General features: G+C 44.0%; 2 protein-coding genes and 2 pseudogenes across 3 annotated transcripts; 2 read left to right on the top strand and 2 right to left on the bottom strand.

The window, feature by feature from the left end:
• The window catches only part of LOC123448347, a 52,256-nt pseudogene extending 46,366 nt beyond the window's left edge, over positions 1-5,890 (top strand).
• Positions 5,891-6,821: 931 nt separating this feature from the next.
• On the bottom strand, positions 6,822-9,291 carry LOC123450972. Its single transcript, XM_045127982.1, has 2 exons — positions 7,606-9,291; positions 6,822-7,427 (listed from the first exon to the last, which is right to left on the bottom strand). The coding sequence occupies exons 1-2, from the start codon at positions 9,059-9,061 to the stop codon at positions 7,309-7,311; spliced, it is 1,575 nt and encodes a 524-aa protein (XP_044983917.1). The 5' UTR covers positions 9,062-9,291; the 3' UTR covers positions 6,822-7,308.
• A 2,100-nt stretch (positions 9,292-11,391) lies between these two features.
• On the top strand, positions 11,392-13,755 carry LOC123450971. The gene is made up of 2 exons (XM_045127981.1): positions 11,392-12,915; positions 13,385-13,755. The coding sequence occupies exons 1-2, from the start codon at positions 11,589-11,591 to the stop codon at positions 13,501-13,503; spliced, it is 1,446 nt and encodes a 481-aa protein (XP_044983916.1). The 5' UTR covers positions 11,392-11,588; the 3' UTR covers positions 13,504-13,755.
• Positions 13,756-14,530: 775 nt separating this feature from the next.
• Positions 14,531-17,608, bottom strand: LOC123448343 (annotated as a pseudogene). The gene has a single exon (XR_006631702.1). The product of XR_006631702.1 is annotated as a receptor-like protein EIX1 (transcript).
• Between the last annotated feature and the right edge of the window lie 382 nt (positions 17,609-17,990).

Below are 17,990 nucleotides of genomic sequence, written 5' to 3'. Positions count from 1 at the left end.
TTGATTTTCACTTCATCTATAACTCAAATCTTATTTATGTAACATCATCGACATATCCGAATAGCCTTTACATTATTTTATTCTTAGAGGGTAGTTTTTTTGTTGCATTAAGTACGTGAGACAAGAACTTACATGTGGAAATGAGACAACTTCCTATATTTTTCGTATTGTCTTGATCCATCATGGTATATTTTCTCTTGTATGAAAATAAAAGGTTGTTTAAATAGCCTAATGAATATATGCTAGCAATCCCGCTTCATTTCTTGCTTCAAAAGTCATCTATGGAGCAGTATGTAGCTCCTCCAACAACTTATATGTAAAATGGTATAATTTTAGCACATTTTCATTCATTATTGTAAATTTTCTCTTCCCCAAAAACTAAAACATTTTTCAAACAGGATAGAAGTCATATTACAACAAGCTTTAGTTCATTTCATGCTTCAGGATTAGTCTCTCCCGCAGCAGTATGTGGCTCCTCTTATATAGGAATCATACAACTTTGGCACCATTTTCGTACCCTCTTGATTCATCATTGTATATTTTAACTTCATGTAAAATGACAACATATTTATATAGCATCTTGGCATATTCCACTTGCATTTCCATCATTTCAATCTTCAAGAGTAGTTAGCGTTGCATTATATACCACACACACAACAACTTACATATGGAAATCGGATAGTTTGTAATATTTTTTATAATGTTTTGATCCATCGTGGTATATTTTCTCTTATGCGAAAATAAAAGGTTGTCTAAATAGACAAATCGACATATCCTGGTAGCCCCGCTTCATTTCTTGCTTCCGAAGTTGTATGTACAGCAACTTGTAGCTCCTTCAACAACTTATATATGGAAATGATATAATTTCAACACTTTTCTCGTAAACTTTTTATTCATTACTATAGATTTTCTCTTTCCGAGGAAGTGGAATATTTTTCAAATAGGATAGTCGACACATTACAACATCATTTTGTTCATTTCATACTTCGCCACAACCCTTTGCAGCAGTATGTGGTTCCCCCTTATTTGGGAATTATACATCATTGGCACCATTTTATCATCATCTTTATCCGTCACTTTAGATTTCCGTTTGTCTAAAACTAAAAATTTACTTATATAGCATCGTCGACAGATAATAGTAGCCTTTCCACTATTTCATTCTTACAAGGTAGTTCTTGTTGAGTTATGTACCCCAGACAACAATTTAAATGTGGACATCATACAATTTGTAATATTTTTTATACCATTTTGATCCATCATGGTATATTTTCTCTTCTGTGAAATTGAAAAGTTGTTTAAATAGCGAAATCGACATATACTATCAGTCATGCTTCATTTGTTGCTTTCAAAATTGTCTCTGTAGCAGTATGTAGCTCCTTCAAAAACTTATATGTACAAATGATATCATTTCAGTACATTTTCATAACTTTTTAATTCATTAGTGTAGATTTTCTCTCCCCGAGAAACTGTAATTTTTTTCAAACATGATAGTCGACATTTAAAGACATCCATTACTTCATTTCATGCTTTCGCACTCATCTCTGCAATAGTACGTGACTCCATCTTATGTAAGAATCATACATCTATCACCATTTTGGCACCATCTTGATCCGTCACTTTAGATTTTTCACTTCATTTAAAACTAAAGCCTTACTTATATAGCATCGTCGACATATTCGAGTAGCTTTTCCATCATTTCATTCTTTTTGGATTATTTGTGTTGCATTATGTATCTCAGACAACAACTTACATGTGGAAATCACAGAATTTGTAATATTTTTCATAACATTTCAATTAATCATGGTATATTTTTTACTCTCTGAAACTAAAAAGTTGCTTAAATAGCCAAATCAACATGACACGCGCATTCTGGCTCCCGGGCTCAGATGAGCCACGGAGTGAACAGTACCATGATTTAAAATAGTTAATAAATTCAAAAATTTGTACTTATTATGATGAAGGATGTTTGAGTGAGTAATGTCTGTGCCAAATTTAAAGAAGTTTGAACATTCGTGATGCTGCTGGCAAAAAAAGTTGTGTTTGAAAGAAACATCTTAAAAACATCACTATTCATATCTGGATTTGATTTTTTTGCCGCGCGCTACTCGCATGTCCAAACATCATTAGATTTTAGACGAACATCACACACATGGACACCTTGCTAGCAAAAGATGGATTGTTTTGTCTTTATTTTCTATTTTAACTCCGGTTGTGTACACCGGGCTCATCTGAGCCCGGGCACCGAAGGGATTTCCTAATCAACATATTGTAGTGGTCCTTCTTCATTTCTTGCTTCCAAATTAGTTATCTGTGCAACAATATGTAGCTCCTCCATGAATTTATATGTATAAATGATATTATTTTAGCACCTTTTTCATACCCATTTGATTCATTACTGTAGACTTTCCATTATTTCATTGTTAGAGGGTAGTTTTTTTGTTGCATTAAGTACGCCATACAACAACTTACACGTTGAAATCAGAAAACTTCCAATATTTTCTGTATTGTCTTGATCCATCATGGTATATTTTCTCTTATGTGAAAGTAAAAAAGTTTTCTAAATAGCCAAATAAATATATTCTAGCAGTTATGCTTCATTTCTTGCTTCCAAACTCATCTATGGAGCAGTATGTAGCTCCTACAACAACTTATATGTACAAATGATATAATTTTAACACATTTTCACAACCTTTTCATCATTACTATAAATTTTATGTTCCCCGGAAACTGAAATCTTTTTCAAAGAGGATAGAAGTCATATTACAACAACCTTTCCTTCATTTCATGCTTTGGAATTAGTCTCTGCAGCAGTATGTAGCTCCTCTTATGTAGGAATCATACATCTTTAGCACCATTTTCGTACCCTCTTGATCCATCATTTTAGATTTTCGCTTCATGTAAAAAAGAAAACTTATTTATATAGCATCTCGACATATTCCACTTGCTTTTCCATCATTTTAATCTTCAAGAGTAGTTAGTGATGCATTATATACCTCGCACAACGACTTATATGTAGAAATCGGACAATTTGTAACATTTTTCGTATTGTTTAGATCCATCATGGTTCATTTGCTCTTATGGGAAAATAAAAAGTTGTCTGCAGCAAGAAGACCGGCCATGTCGTCAAGCAGGACCTTGGTGGTTACTCCCTCAAAGGCAAGACCAGTCTATCTTTGGCCACTTTGACCAGATTAGTGCACCTCAAGCTGAGCGATAGTGACTTCGATGGGGTGCCCTTCCCGGAATTTGTAGGTTCCTTCAAGATGTTGAGATATCTTCATCTGTCGCATGTCGGTTTTGGTGGAGCAGCTCCTCCTCAGCTTGGTAATTTGTCGAGACTCGTCTATCTTGATCTGGGTTCGTTCGGAGGTCCTGGGATCACTGCAGATAACTTCCATTGGGTTTCCAAGCTGACTTCCCTGAGGTATCTGGACCTCAGTTAGTCCTATCTTGTTGCTTCTGTGGGTTGGCTGCGGGCAGTGAACATGCTCCCGTCACTCCAAGTGCTTCACCTCAACGATGCTAGTCTTCTTGCCACCGACCTCACTTCTATTTCTCAAGTCAACTTCACTTCCCTTAAGCTGCTTAATCTGAAGAGTAACGATCTGAATTCCTACATGCCAAATTGGATTGACAAGCTATCTGCCCTCTCAGAGTTGGACATGACTAGCTTTGGGCTTTCAGGGATGATTCCTGATGATCTTGGCAAACTGACCTCACTTATGTTCATATTACTAGGGGACAACAAGTTGACTGGAGCAATAACAACATCAGCTAGTAGGCTGTGCAACTTGGTTCAAATCAGTTTGTCCGGGAACATCTTGTCAGGAGTTATTGCGGAAGCAGGCAAGAGCATGTTTCCCTGTATGAAGCGGTTGCAGGTCCTTGAACTTTCGGGTAACAAGTTAACTGGAAACCTATCTGGTTGGCTTGAGGGCATGTCAGGATTAAGAATCCTTGATCTCAGCGTGAACTCACTGTCTGGAGTTGTGCCATATGGTATTGGTAACCTATCAAGCTTGACATACTTGGATATTTCCTTTAATAGATTTGAAGGCACACTATCGGAACTCCACTTTGCCAAATTGTCAAGATTGGATACTTTAGATCTAGCATCAAATTCATTCGAGATTGTCATCAAACAAAGCTGGCTGCCACCTTTTTATCTCAGAAATCTCGGACTGCATGACTGCCTTGTAGGACCAAGGTTTCCAACTTGGCTGCAATCACAAACTAGAATCGAGACGATTGATCTAGGCAGTGCAGGCATCAGGGATTCATTACCTGACTGGATCTGGAACTTCTCCTCATCCATCACTAGCTTAAATGTCTGTACAAACAACATAACGGGTAGGTTGCCTGCAAGCTTGGAGCAATTGAAAATACTGAAAACCCTGGCTATGAGGAGTAATAAGCTTGAGGGGAACATTCCAGATTTGCCTATTAGCATCCGAGTGTTGGACCTATCCCACAACAACTTATCAGGATCACTACCACATAGCTTTCGAGACAAAGAACTTCATTACCAATCGTTGTCAAGAAATTTCATTAGTGGAGTAATCCCAGCAGATTTTTGCAACATGACATCAATGGAACTGATTGACCTATCTGATAACAACCTTTCAGGAGAGCTTCCCAACTGTTGGCTGAAGGAATCGGAACTGCATGTCATAGATTTTTCAAGCAATAACTTGTGGGGAGTAATACCATCTACCATGGGTTCTCTAAATTCCCTCATGTCACTGCATCTTAGCAAGAACAGCTTATCTGGAGAATTGCCGATCTCATTGCAGTCATGTCAAACGTTGATGTTCCTTGATCTTGCAGAAAATAATTTGTCAGGAAACATCCCAAAATGGATAGGTGACAGTATAAAATCTCTGATATTTGTGAGTTTAGGGTCCAACCAGTTTTCTGGTGAAATACCTGAAGAATTGTCCCAACTTCCTGCTCTGCAATATTTGGATCTTCATAACAACAAACTATCTGGCCCTATACCACGTTTCCTGGGAAATTTAACAGCCTTACACTTGCGCAATCTTTACCAGATATCATCGTCTTCCGTTCAGTTCAAGGTTTATGGTCTCGGGGGTGCTTACTTTTCTGTGTACACAGATGCCTTGGAGGCAACGTGGAAAGGTCAAGTTATTGTTTTTGAGAGAACACTGTTCCTGCTTACCGGAATTGATCTCTCCGCAAACCAGTTAACTGGTGAGATTCCAAGTGAAATAGTATCTCTATCTACATTACGGTTATTGAATCTGTCAAAGAACCACATTGGAGGAAGTATCCCTGCTGAACTGGGGAATTTGGTCGATTTAGAGTCACTCGATCTCTCATGGAATGAACTATCAGGTCCAGTTCCTCACAGCTTGGCGTCAGTACCATATTTGTCCTACCTGAATTTGTCCTACAATGATCTCTCAGGGCAGATACCGTATGGAAATCAATTGAGCACTTTTGATAATCTCAGCTACTTGGGAAACGAAAATCTTTGCGGGCCTCCACTTTCCAGAATCTGTGTACCTGAGAGTAACAGACACCAAAACCATAAACTTCAACTCAGATTTGACACGCTGACATGTCTATTTACACTGCTCGGGTTTGCGTTCGGAATCTCCACTGTATTCACCACCTTCATATGCAGCGCGGTCGCAAGGAAGGCTTACTTTCGGTTGTATTCACCACCTTCATATGCAGCGCGGTCGCAAGGAAGGCTTACTTTCGGTTCACCGACAGGGCACTGAGCAAGCTGTGGTGCACTGCAGTGGAGATGAAGCTTAGCATCAACAGGATGATGCCAGCAGGAAGAGACCCCTCCATGGCGACACGGAGTCAGGACACCATCACTTGCTACGAGCTGGAACAACCTTCTGCCGCTAGTATGTAATAAGGCGCCCTGTAATATCATATGAATGGACCAGCCATATGTTATTTCCTTAGAATAACCAGCTGAACTCCCTTGCCCCGCTGGATATTATTGTACGATCCACTTGGACCTCTTTATAGTTCCTACTAGAGATGAAGCACGTATAATTTTCCATGTGGGTTTGCCTTTGATTTGACAAACATGCAAGTTTCTAAAATGCATTTTCTCCAGTATTTACCAGGATTCATGCGTTTTTCTTATTTCTGTCAAACATGTAAGTTTACAAAATTCCTATATTTTCTAAAAGAAGTCCTCTGTTTTGCACTTGTATGTCTATCATATTCTTGTGTCTGTCCTTTCCTATGCTTTCAGAATCCCGTGTACCAAAGAGGCCCTTTTGATTGGAAACAGAGACGGGTTTCACATTACAATTTCAATCAACAAGCTTAATGATTTCTAATTAGTCTGAAGATCATCATCCACTGACGGTGTTGCCCGTCTCCAGGCATTCAGAGCTGCAGGAAGAGCAACTGACGGTATGTTTCCAAGCAAAAACACAAAATCTTCCTTCTTTTACATGCTGAATAACATTCAAGATATTAAAACAACAAGTAGAAGAAGATATAAACCCCCGGCCACAGCCCGAGTGACTCCTAGCACAGGCCAAGAAAATGAGAAAGCAGCTAACCAATTCTGATAGAAAAATGACTGGTTGCAAGCACAAACAAACAAATCTGGTATCACAATAAACACTTTCTACATGGCTCAAAATTTTGATAAAATTCCCCACCCATCCAAACGGAGATTTTGCGTCACTGGCAAACACATGTCAGAAACAATACTCAGCCAACTCTCCATAGGGTTATGGTGTTAACAACCAATTCCGCAGGTTATGATGCACACGAAGACAGCCGCGGGCAACAGAAAACATAAAGGGGTAGCACAACTGACATAATATATAGTTCATACAGAGTTCTAATAATACAAGCTCGTATGATAAACAAGCCGGTAGGGTAGAGTAGCGATAAGACAATGAAGAAAGGAACTCCAGAACAGGGTCTAGAGAGCCATAATTATAACCCTAAGATAAATAAAAGACAGGCAAAGGAAGGAGCAGACCAGCAGACATATAATCCACTACTCCCCCTCCATCCATTGATACCGAGTTGCTTGATCTATAAAGCGGGGCAAAAGCCTATTTCGACCATCCATTGATACCCAGCACCAATCTCTGGCAAAACAGCTTCCATGCAACCTGAAGCCGGTAGGGTATAGTAGGCGGTGAGACAATGAAGAAAGGAACTCCTGGACAGGGTCTAGAGGGCCATAATCCTAAAATAAATAAAAGACAGGCAAAAGAAGGGGCAGACCAGGAGGCATGATGATCTACTACCCCCACCATTGATACCAATCTTAGGACATACAGCTTCCATGCAACCTCACGAATAAGAAATCACCATGGCGTCGTCTTCTTCAGGATCTTCAACATCTTTAATATGCTTCTTGCTAGGGCATTTCAGCAGCGGCACCCCTGGTCGTTTAGATGTTTGCTGTGTACCTGGGATGTCAAATTCCAGGTTTCTTCAGTAATAGTTTGGGAAAGAAGAACCGGTCGACAAACAACTAGCGCTAATACAACAATTAACCATTCTATATATAAAATCTCCGTGCTGAAAGACTACTGAAAAAGACCCAAACTTGATAAGCATGTGTGTCACAAGAGAAGCAGGGGTTACCTGGAGCGGGTTGGAGATATGCGGAGATCCTGCTTGCGTCGTAGCCCTTGGCTAAACAATAAGTCCTCTTAGCAGGGAACTCCACCACTTGCTCGGCAGTCTCGTTCTCCATGTCGACAGCAAGCACCCAAGCTGTGCGTTCCATTGGGCTGAAGCTATTCTTGGCGAGGAAGTAAACAATGGCATCATTGTTCTGCTTCTGCAGGCTGAGTGTGGGCATGCCAACGCAAAGAGACGACAATGTTGGCAAGGTAGCGGCGGCACGAGCTGCATCAACCTTTATATGGGTGGAATCGAGCTTGCCTTCCATGCGCCATTCCTTGGGCCAGGACCGACGGGCCTTCTTGATGCTCCACGTTGTGACCATCCAATCACTGGTGCCCGGTTGAGGCTGCATGTCAACGTACTTGATGGTGTCGCCGACGACCGCAATGTCGCGAACAGACCTTGCCTCGATACGTGGCCACATCGTGTCGGGTGTGGTCGGCAGCTTCAGGCAGCTGAGCTTGGGGCGTTTGGCGAAAACGTCGCAGAAGACGATGTTGCGCCAGAGATCCACCCAAGCAACGGTGCCATTGCTTCCTCCGATGGTGAGTGTCTTGTTTGTCAAGTGTGTTCCTGTACATGAACCCATGACCACCGGCTTGTTGCTCCAGGTCTTGGTAGCAGAGTCATAGATGCAGAGGTTAGGAGATTTTTCACCCCAGAAATAGTAAGCTCGTGCGACAACGACGAAGTGATCTGCCTCCGCCTCGGCCTCTCCATGTCCATGGGGGCGTAGGGCGAAGTGGCGATCCGCCTCGGCCTCTCCATGTCCATGGGGGCGTAGGGCGAAGTGGCGATCCGCCTCCATCTCCGCCTCTCCATGTCCATGGGGACGGGGGTGTAGGGCGAAGTGGTGGGATCGGAGGGTTAAGTCGTTGTGGTTGGTGGTGTTTTTGGAGGATTTGTTGGGTTTGCGCATGATGGCGAGCGAGGGCCCGTTGAGTTTGTGTTGGAAGCCGGGGAGTTGGTCAAGTTTGCGGGAGAGGGCGTCGTAGACGAAGTAATGGCGATTTCGGGGATACCAGTGATCGGTGTGATGGTTGCCGGTGGCGAGGCATAGGAGGACGAGGCCGCCGTCGGTCTCGGTGGCGAGGATGTGGGGCGTGACGGGGAACTCGGTGTGGTCCATGTGGGAGGTGTGGACGCAGAAATAGGAGACGAGGGGCGGGGCGACGGCGCAGAAGGTGACCTTGAGGCGGCCCGTGAGGCTGGGGCCTTCCATCTCGCAGACGGCAGTGGTGGCGTTGTCCCGGTCGACGAAGTAGGCGCGTGGGTCGATGAGGACGAACGGTGGCAGCTCGCCGCCGTCGGGATAGCCATAGGCGGGAGGAGCCATCTCCTCGACCGATTCCTCGTCCTCGCCGTCGCTATCGCTATCGGGGTAGCCGTAGCCGTAATCGGGAGGTGCCATCGATCCTCCCTCCCAGGCTTGCCGTCAATCGATCCCAAAACGATTGCCTTGTTCAAGGATGGATCGCAAATCAATCGTTGATTCGTCTTGGCTGGGTCTGCGTGGATGGATTTATGTGGTGGATTGGCGCGATTGATCCGAGTTGGGTGGGGAGATCGATTCGAGATGGAGACGAATTGCAGTGGGAGACGGAGTAAAAGGGGATCGACGCAGGACTCCGCCGCCGCCTCCTGCTGCTGGTGCTGGGAAGAGAGTAATTTTTTTTTTGAACTGGGAACATTTCATTCCATTAATCAGCAGCACGCCAGCCAGAGTCGGCGGCAACTATACCTTTGGCAAAGGTAGGAGCAAGACCCGGCCATACGGCTTGGGGTTCAAACACCATCTTCGACCCATGCATCGTGAGAGCGTCTGCAACCTTATTACAAGCCCGTGGGCGATGAACTATGTCGAAAGAAATAAAGTTTAAAGAAACAAAAGCTTTAATCTCTTGGAACAAACTTCCATTTGTAGCCAGATCATATCTTGATGTCTTGATCGCCGAGACCAACGTGGAAGCATATGTTTCCAGCACCACATTGCCGATGCCTAACTCCTGCGCCTTATAGATAGCACGGATGCATGCCTCCGCTTCAGCTTGTAGTGCATCGTAGACATTGTTTACCCGCCCCGCTGCCGAGACCACAATATCGCCTTCATGGTCCCTGATAATAAACCCCCACCCTCCTGTCGAGGTGTCCCTCTGGTAGCTACCATCAGAGTTAATTTTCAGAATACCTTCTGCTGGTTTGGTCCATTTAGTGATCTCTCGTTACTGGTTCTGCTTACTCCCGCCAAAGAACTCCATATACTCCTCGGCTGTACGTCGTGTCTGCCAGCCCAGCATTTGTATGTTGATCCGAGTCTGGTCCACTTTGAATTTGTTGCGGTCATTCCACCAGCTCCACAGCAGTGCTATGACGGTTGTCGTCTGTGCAAGAGATCCAACTAGCATCACCCGTATCACCTCCTTCGGATCATGAAGTAATATGCATGCACGCCTCACCTCCTCTACCCCCAGGTTCCGCCATAGCTATTTTGCGCCTTTAACTGGAAGAGAAGGTGGCTCCCGTCTTCGTCGCGTCTTTGGCAGACCGGACAGCGGGTATCTACCTCGATACCCCTCCGTTGTAGGTTTACTCGTACGGACACTTTTACTAGTACCTAATAATAAAGAGACTATTGCTTCTGACCGTACGTCACCGAAATTGCCACTAAAGTGATTTCACCAAGTGATAAAAAATGTTTCACATGGGAGAATCCCCGCCTGGGCCGGGCCATGCAGTAGAACCTTCTATACTGCACTTTGCACGCTAGGAAAAGACACAACACTCTTGCACGTCCACACGGCCTGTTTTGAAATTTCGTTTTTTATTTTTCATTTTCCTTTTGCATATTCGTTTTTCTCTTTTAAATAATTTATAATATCAGAAAAATCCGAAAATGAAAGAATGATATTTTTGAAATAAAATGTTTAATAATTAATAAATGTCCGTGGATTCAGAAATGTTTGCAATTTAAAAACATTACATATTCAAAAAATATTTGCAATTTGGCAAGCAAATGTTTGGGAAATAAAAAAATAATGTAATGAACTTTTAGAATCTTTCGTGTATTAAAAAAGGTTGATGAAATTGTAGAACATTTTGCCAATTCAAAAAAAATCATGAATTGAAAAATATCCTAGAAATTCAAAAATTGTTTGTGACTTACAAAATAGATTATTGATTCATAAAATGTTCGCTGATTCAAAAAATGATCATATATTAAAAAATTATTTATTAAATCAAAAACAATGTCCGTGAATTTCAGAAATTGTTCCGTCAAAAACTTTTTAAAAAATGTTTTCGATTCTAGTAATGTTCGCCTATTCAAAAAAAAATTCCAAAAATATTCAAAATTTTAAAAGAAATGTTTGCAAATAGTATAAAATTTGCATGAATTCAAAAAAAATAGTCATGATCTTAGATAATGTTCAAAAAATTGTAAAAATGTGAACGAATTTGAATAATGTTGACGAATTCAGATATGCTCACGAGTTTAAAAAAATGTTCATGGTTTTCAAAAATATTGATGATTTCACGAAAATAAGATCGATAGTGTATGTCGGTGATGCAGCAAAATGTGGTCATGGCCATTAAAGATTATTATTTTTTTCTCCCGATGCAACGTACGAACCGTTTTCCTATAGTATATAATACAGTACAAATGAACAACACAGAATAGCGAGGTGGTTCCGCGTGGGCTGCGGCCTACGTAAAGTGGCGGCGGTCAGGAGGAGGAGGCCCGAATAAAAAAGAAAGAACGCTCGTCCTCCTCACTCTGTTCCGAGGCGGCGTTGATCCCCTTTGACTCCGACCACGACTGAAATTCGATTTCGATCTCGCTACCTTCCCATAAATCCATCGATTTGTGATCCATCGAGCTTCAGCCAGGCAATCGATTTGTGATCCATCGAGCTTCAACCAGCCAATCGATTTGTGATCCGATGGCCGATTACGGCTACACCGACGGCGGCGGCGGCAAAGAATCGGTCGAGGAGAAGGGCAGGCAGTGGCCACCGGCTCCTCCCGCCTACGGCTACCCCGACGGCGAGGACGAGCGGCCGCCGTACGTCCTCATCGATCCGTGCGCCTACTTCGCCGACCGGGACAACGCCACCACCGCCGTCTGCGAGATGGACGGCCTCAGCCTCACCGGCCGCCTCAAGGTCACCTTTTGCGCCGTCGCCCCGCCGCTCGTCTCCTACTTCTGCGTCCACGCCACCCGCATGGACCACACCGAGTTCCCCGTCACGCCCTACATCTTGGCCACAGAGACCGACGGCGGCCTCGTCCTCCTATGCGTCGCCACCCGCGACGGCGACCATCACTCCGACTTCTTGCGCCCCCGAAATTGCCACTACTTCGTCTACGACGCCCTCTCCCGCAAACTTGACCGCCTCCCGCTCCCCGGCTTCCAACACCGACTCAACGAGCCCTCGCTCGCCATCATGCGCAAACCCTCCAAAAACACACGCTCCAGCCCCCATCCCCATGGACATGGACATGGAGACGCGGAGGCCGAGGCCCATCACTTCGTCGTTGCCGCACAATCTTACTCTTTCTGGCGTGGAAAATCTCCTCACCTCTGCATCTATGACTCTGCTACAAAGACCTGGAGCAACAAGCCGGTGGTCATGGGTTCATCGTATCCAGAAGTACACATCACAGGCAAGACACTCACCATCGGAGGAAGCAATGGCACCGTGGTTTGGGTGGATCTCTGGCGCAACATCGTCTTCTGCGACGTTCTCGTCAAACGCCCCAAGCTTGGCTACCTGAAGCTGCCGAGCGCACCCGACATGGAGCCACCTTTCGAGGGAAGGTCTCTTCGCGACATTGCCGTCGTCGGCGACACCATCAAGTATGTTGACATGCTGCCTCACCCCGACGTAAGCCCCTCCCTTCATTGGATGGCCACGGCATGGAGCATCAAGAAGGCCCGTCGGTCCTGGCCCAAGGAATGGCACATGGAATGCAAGCTCGATTCCACCCGTATAATGGTTGATGCGGCTCGTACCGTCGCTACCTTCCCAACCTCCTTGTCGTCTCTTTGCGTTGGCCTGCCCACACTCAGCCTGCAGAATGATGCCATTGTTTACTTACTCGCCAAGATTGACTTCAGCCCAAGCCAACACACAGCTTGGGTGCTTGCTGTTGACATGGAGAACGAGACTGCTGAGCAAGTGGTGGAGTTCCCGGCTGAGAGGACTTATTGTGTAGCCCAGGGCTACGACGCAAGTAGGATCTCCGCGTATCTCCAACCCACGCCAGGTAACTAACTGACCGTAACCCCTTCCTTGCTGTCTCTTAGTTACTTCCAACGATACATGCTAAACTACCAGATTAATCCGTGCATGTTCTTCTTGGTGGAGTGGGTGACGGCAGCGAGCGTCATTTCACATGCATTGATCATGTGGGGTTTAGGATGGATAATCCACCAAAATAAGATACCCTAGGTCATAATACTATCCATTAAGTCAAATGCCACCAATTTTTTTAAGGGACGGGGGGTTTGCTAACTGTGGATTTCTCACCAGAGCAATTCACACTTCTCTTGTGGCATGTAGTAATTCATTTATAGGGCGAGCGTTGCACATGCTTATCATGTTTGGTCTTTTTCAGTAGTATTTCAGCGTGGAGATTTTAGAGTAATTAATTGCTTGTATCAGTGCTAGTTGTTTGTCGACCGGTTCTTCTTTGCCAAACTATTACTAAAGACACGTGGAATTTGACATCCCAGGTACACATCAAACATCTAAACGACCAGGGGTGCCGTTGCTAAAATGCCCTAGCAAGAAGCATATTAAAGATGTTGAAGATCCTGAAGAAGACGACGCCATGGTGATTTCTTATTCGTGAGGTTGCATGGAAGCTGTATGTCCTAAGATTAGTATCAATGGTGGGGGTAGTAGATCATCATGCCTGCTGGTCTGCCCCTTCTTTTGCCTGTCTTTTATTTATTTTAGGATTATGGCCCTCTAGACCCTGTTCTGGAGTTCCTTTCTTCATTGCCTCACCGCCTACTATACCCTACCGGCTTGTTTATTATACAAGCTTGTATTATTAGAACTCTAATGTACTATATATTATGTCAGTTGTATTACCCCCTTATGTTTTCTGTTGCCCGCGGTTGTCTTACGTGAACATCATGATCTGTGGAATTGGCTGTTAACACCATAACCCTATGTAGAGTTGGGTGAGTATTGTTTTTGACATGAGTTGTCGGTGACGCAAAATCTCCATTTGGGTGGGTGGGGAATTTTATCAAAATTTTGAGCCATGTAGAAAGTGTTTATTGTGATATCAGATTTTTGTTTGTTTGTGCTTGCAACCAGTCATTTTTCTATCAGAATTGGTTAGCTGCTTTCTCATTTTCTTGGCCTGTGCTAGGAGTCACTCGGCTGTGGCCGGGGGTTTATATCTTCTTCTACTTGTTGTTTTTATATCTTGAATGTTATTCAGCATGTAAAAGAAGGAAGATTTTGTGTTTTTGCTTGGAAACATACCGTCAGTTGCTCTTCCTGCAGCTCTGAATGACTGGAGACGGGCAACACCGTCAGTGGATGATGATCTTCAGACTAATTAGAAATCATTAAGCTTGTTGATTGAAATTGTAATGTGAAACCGGTCTCTGTTTCCAATCAAAAGGGCCTCTTTGGTACACGGGATTCTGAAAGCATAGGAAAGGACAGACACAAGAATATGATAGACATACAAGTGCAAAACAGAGGACTTCTTTTAGAAAATATAGGAATTTTGTAAACTTACATGTTTGACAGAAATAAGAAAAACGCATGAATTCTGGTAAATACTGGAGAAAATGCATTTTAGAAACTTGCATGTTTGTCAAATCAAAGGCAAACCCACATGGAAAATTATACGTGCTTCATCTCTAGTAGGAACTATAAAGAGGTCCAAGTGGATTGTACAATAATATCCAGCGGGGCAAGGGAGTTCAGCTGGTTATTCTAAGGAAATAACATATGGCTGGTCCATTCATATGATATTACAAGGCGCCTTATTACATACTAGCGGCAGAAGGTTGTTCCAGCTCGTAGCAAGTGATGGTGTCCTGACTCCGTGTCGCCATGGAGGGGTCTCTTCCTGCTGGCATCATCCTGTTGATGCTAAGCTTCATCTCCACTGCAGTGCACCACAGCTTGCTCAGTGCCCTGTCGGTGAACCGAAAGTAAGCCTTCCTTGCGACCGCGCTGCATATGAAGGTGGTGAATACAGTGGAGATTCCGAACGCAAACCCGAGCAGTGTAAATAGACATGTCAGCGTGTCAAATCTGAGTTGAAGTTTATGGTTTTGGTGTCTGTTACTCTCGGGTACACAGATTCTGGAAAGTGGAGGCCCGCAAAGATTTTCGTTTCCCAAGTAGCTGAGATTATCAAAAGTGCTCAATTGATTTCCATACGGTATCTGCCCTGAGAGATCATTGTAGGACAAATTCAGGTAGGACAAATATGGTACTGACGCCAAGCTGTGAGGAACTGGACCTGATAGTTCATTCCATGAGAGATCGAGTGACTCTAAATCGACCAAATTCCCCAGTTCAGCAGGGATACTTCCTCCAATGTGGTTCTTTGACAGATTCAATAACCGTAATGTAGATAGAGATACTATTTCACTTGGAATCTCACCAGTTAACTGGTTTGCGGAGAGATTAATTCCGGTAAGCAGGAATAGTGTTCTCTCAAAAACAATAACTTGACCTTTCCACGTTGCCTCCAAGGCATCTGTGTACACAGAAAAGTAAGCACCCTCGAGACCATAAACCTTGAACTGAACGGAAGACGATGTTATCTGGTAAAGATTGCGCAAGTGTAAGGCTGTTAAATTTCCCAGGAAAGGTGGTACTGGGCCAGATAGTTTGTTGTTATGAAGATCCAAATATTGCACAGCAGGAAGTTGGGACAATTCTTCAGGTATTTTACCAGAAAACTGGTTGGACCCTAAACTCACAAGTATCAGAGACTTTAGACTCTCACCTATCCATTTTGGTATGTTTCCTGACAAATTATTTTCTGCAAGATCAAGGAACATCAACGTTTGGCATGACTGCAATGAGGTGGGCAATACTCCGGATAAGCTATTCTTGCTAAGATGCAGTGACATGAGGGAATTTAGAGAACCCAGGGTAGATGGTATTTCTCCCCACAAGTTATTGCTTGAAAAATCTATGACATAAAGTTCCGATTCCTTAAGCCAACAATTGGGAAGCTCTCCTGAAAGGTTGCTATCAGATAGGTCAATCAGTTCCATTGATGTCATGTTGCAAAAATCTGCTGGGATTACTCCACTAATGAAATTTCCTGACAACGATAGGTAATGAAGTTCTTTGTCTCGAAAGCTATGTGACAGTGATCCTGATAAGTTGTTGCGGGATAGGTCCAACACTCAGATGCTAATAGGCAAATCTGGAATTTTCCCCTCAAGCTTATTACTCCTCATAGCCAGGGTTTTCAGTATTTTCAATTGCTCCAAGCTTGCAGGCAACCTACCAGTTATGTGGTTTGTAGAGACATTTAAGCTAGTGATGGACGAGGAGAAGTTCCAGATCCAGTCAGGTAATGAATCCCTGATGCCTGCACTGCCTAGATCAATCGTCTCGATTCTAGTTTGTGATTGCAGCCAAGTTGGAAACTCTGGCCCTACAAGGCAATCTTGCAGTCCGAGATTTCTGAGCTGAAAAGGTGGCAGCCAGCTTTGTTTGACGACAATCTTGAATGAATTTGATGCTAAATCTAAAGTATCCAATCTTGACAAATTGGCAAAGTGGAGTTCCGATAGTGTGCCTTTCAATCTATTAAAGGAAATATCCAGGTATGTCAAGCTTGATAGGTTACCAATACCATATGGCACAACTCCAGACACTGAGTTCGCGCTGAGATCAAGGATTCTTAATCCTGACATGCCCTCAAGCCAACCAGATAGGTTTCCAGTTAACTTGTTACCCGAAAGTTCAAGGACCTGCAACCGCTTCATAGAGGGAGACATGCTCTTGCCTGCTTCCGCAATATCTTCTGACAAGGTGTTCCCGGACAAACTGATTTGAACCAAGTTGCACAATCTATTAGCTGATGTTGGTATCACTCCAGTCAACTTGTTGTCCCCTAGTAATATGAACTTAAGTGAGGTCAGTTTGCCAAGATCATCAGGAATCATCCCTGAAAGCCCACAGCTAGTCATGTCCAACTCTGAGAGGGCAGATAGCTTGTCAATCCAATTCGGCATGGAGGAATTCAGATCGTTACTCTTCAGATTAAGCAGCTTAAGGGAAGTGAAGTTGACTTGAGAAAGAGAAGTGAGGTCGGTGGCAGGAAGACTAGCATCGTTGAGGTGAAGCACTTGGAGTGACGGGAGCATGTTCACTGCCTGCAACCAATCCACAGAAGCAGCAAGGTAGGACCAACTGAGGTCCAGATACCTCAGGGAAGTCAGCTTGGAAACCCAATGGAAGTTATCTGCAGTGATCCCAGGACCTCCGAACGAACCCAGATCAAGATAGACGAGTCTCGACAAATTACCAAGTTGAGCAGGAGCTGTTCCGCCAAAACCGGCATGCGACGGATCAAGATATCTCAACATCTTGAAGGAACCTACGAATTCCGGGATGGGCACCCCATCGAAGTCACTATGGCTCAGGTTGAGGTGCACCAATCTGTTCAAAGTGGCCAAAGATGGACTGATCTCGCCTTTGAGGGAGTAAGCACCAAGGTCCAGCTTGACGAAATGGCCGGTCTTCTTGCTGCAGCTCACACCGCCCGAGCTGCAGCAGTTTACCCCTTGCCATGAGCGTAACCTCCCACCAGGATCAGTGATGCTGGCGTTGAATGTAGCCAGTGCATCCCTCTCAACGGTGATGCACGCAGCAGCTGTGCCCCGGGTGTTGTTGGTGATCACAGGGCACCAAAGTGCCAACGTTATGAGCAATCCAAGCATTGTATGAGATCTCATGGCTGTGGACCAAACTTGTGAAGCTAAACTGAGCTAGTTGGGGAATACAAAAGCTAGGTACTCATCTGAAGAATCGTATGACCTTCCATTGTATTGCAGATCAAAACTTGTCTTCTGTGCTAGTCTGGTCTCCCTGCATGTCCTTATCTCAAGTCTCTCAGTACTGGTTGCAATCTGCAGTGACCAGCCAGTTTTGCCTGCACGGCAAGGGAATTGCGACGCATCAGTTTGAATTCAGATAAATGGTGGTGCCGAGGAGATCCTCCAAAAATTCTACGGAGGCGGTTATACATCACTTTCTTGTAGCCTTTTGCCCCAAATCGAACGTCTGCTTCGCCGTCCCCCTCTGCTCAGCCTGCTCCTTAGCACACCCCCAAATATG

Source organism: Hordeum vulgare, chromosome 4H (genome assembly GCF_904849725.1).
Source record: "Hordeum vulgare subsp. vulgare chromosome 4H, MorexV3_pseudomolecules_assembly, whole genome shotgun sequence".
Lineage (NCBI taxonomy): Eukaryota > Viridiplantae > Streptophyta > Magnoliopsida > Poales > Poaceae > Hordeum > Hordeum vulgare.
The sequence above is the reverse complement of the archived record's forward strand: the minus strand, read 5'-3'. Positions and strand labels throughout refer to the sequence as shown.

What these genes read in the sequence shown, in the direction of transcription:
- LOC123450972 (XM_045127982.1), bottom strand. Translation starts at nt 9,061, where the DNA reads ATGGCACCTCCCGATTACGGCTACGGCTACCCCGATAGCGATAGCGAC. An exon ending in ATATCTCCAACCCGCTCCAG is followed by an intron (nt 7,428 to 7,605) that starts GTAACCCCTGCT and finishes TTGACATCCCAG; the next exon opens with GTACACAGCAAACATCTAAA.
- LOC123450971 (XM_045127981.1), top strand. Translation starts at nt 11,589, where the DNA reads ATGGCCGATTACGGCTACACCGACGGCGGCGGCGGCAAAGAATCGGTC. An exon ending in GTATCTCCAACCCACGCCAG is followed by an intron (nt 12,916 to 13,384) that starts GTAACTAACTGA and finishes TTGACATCCCAG; the next exon opens with GTACACATCAAACATCTAAA.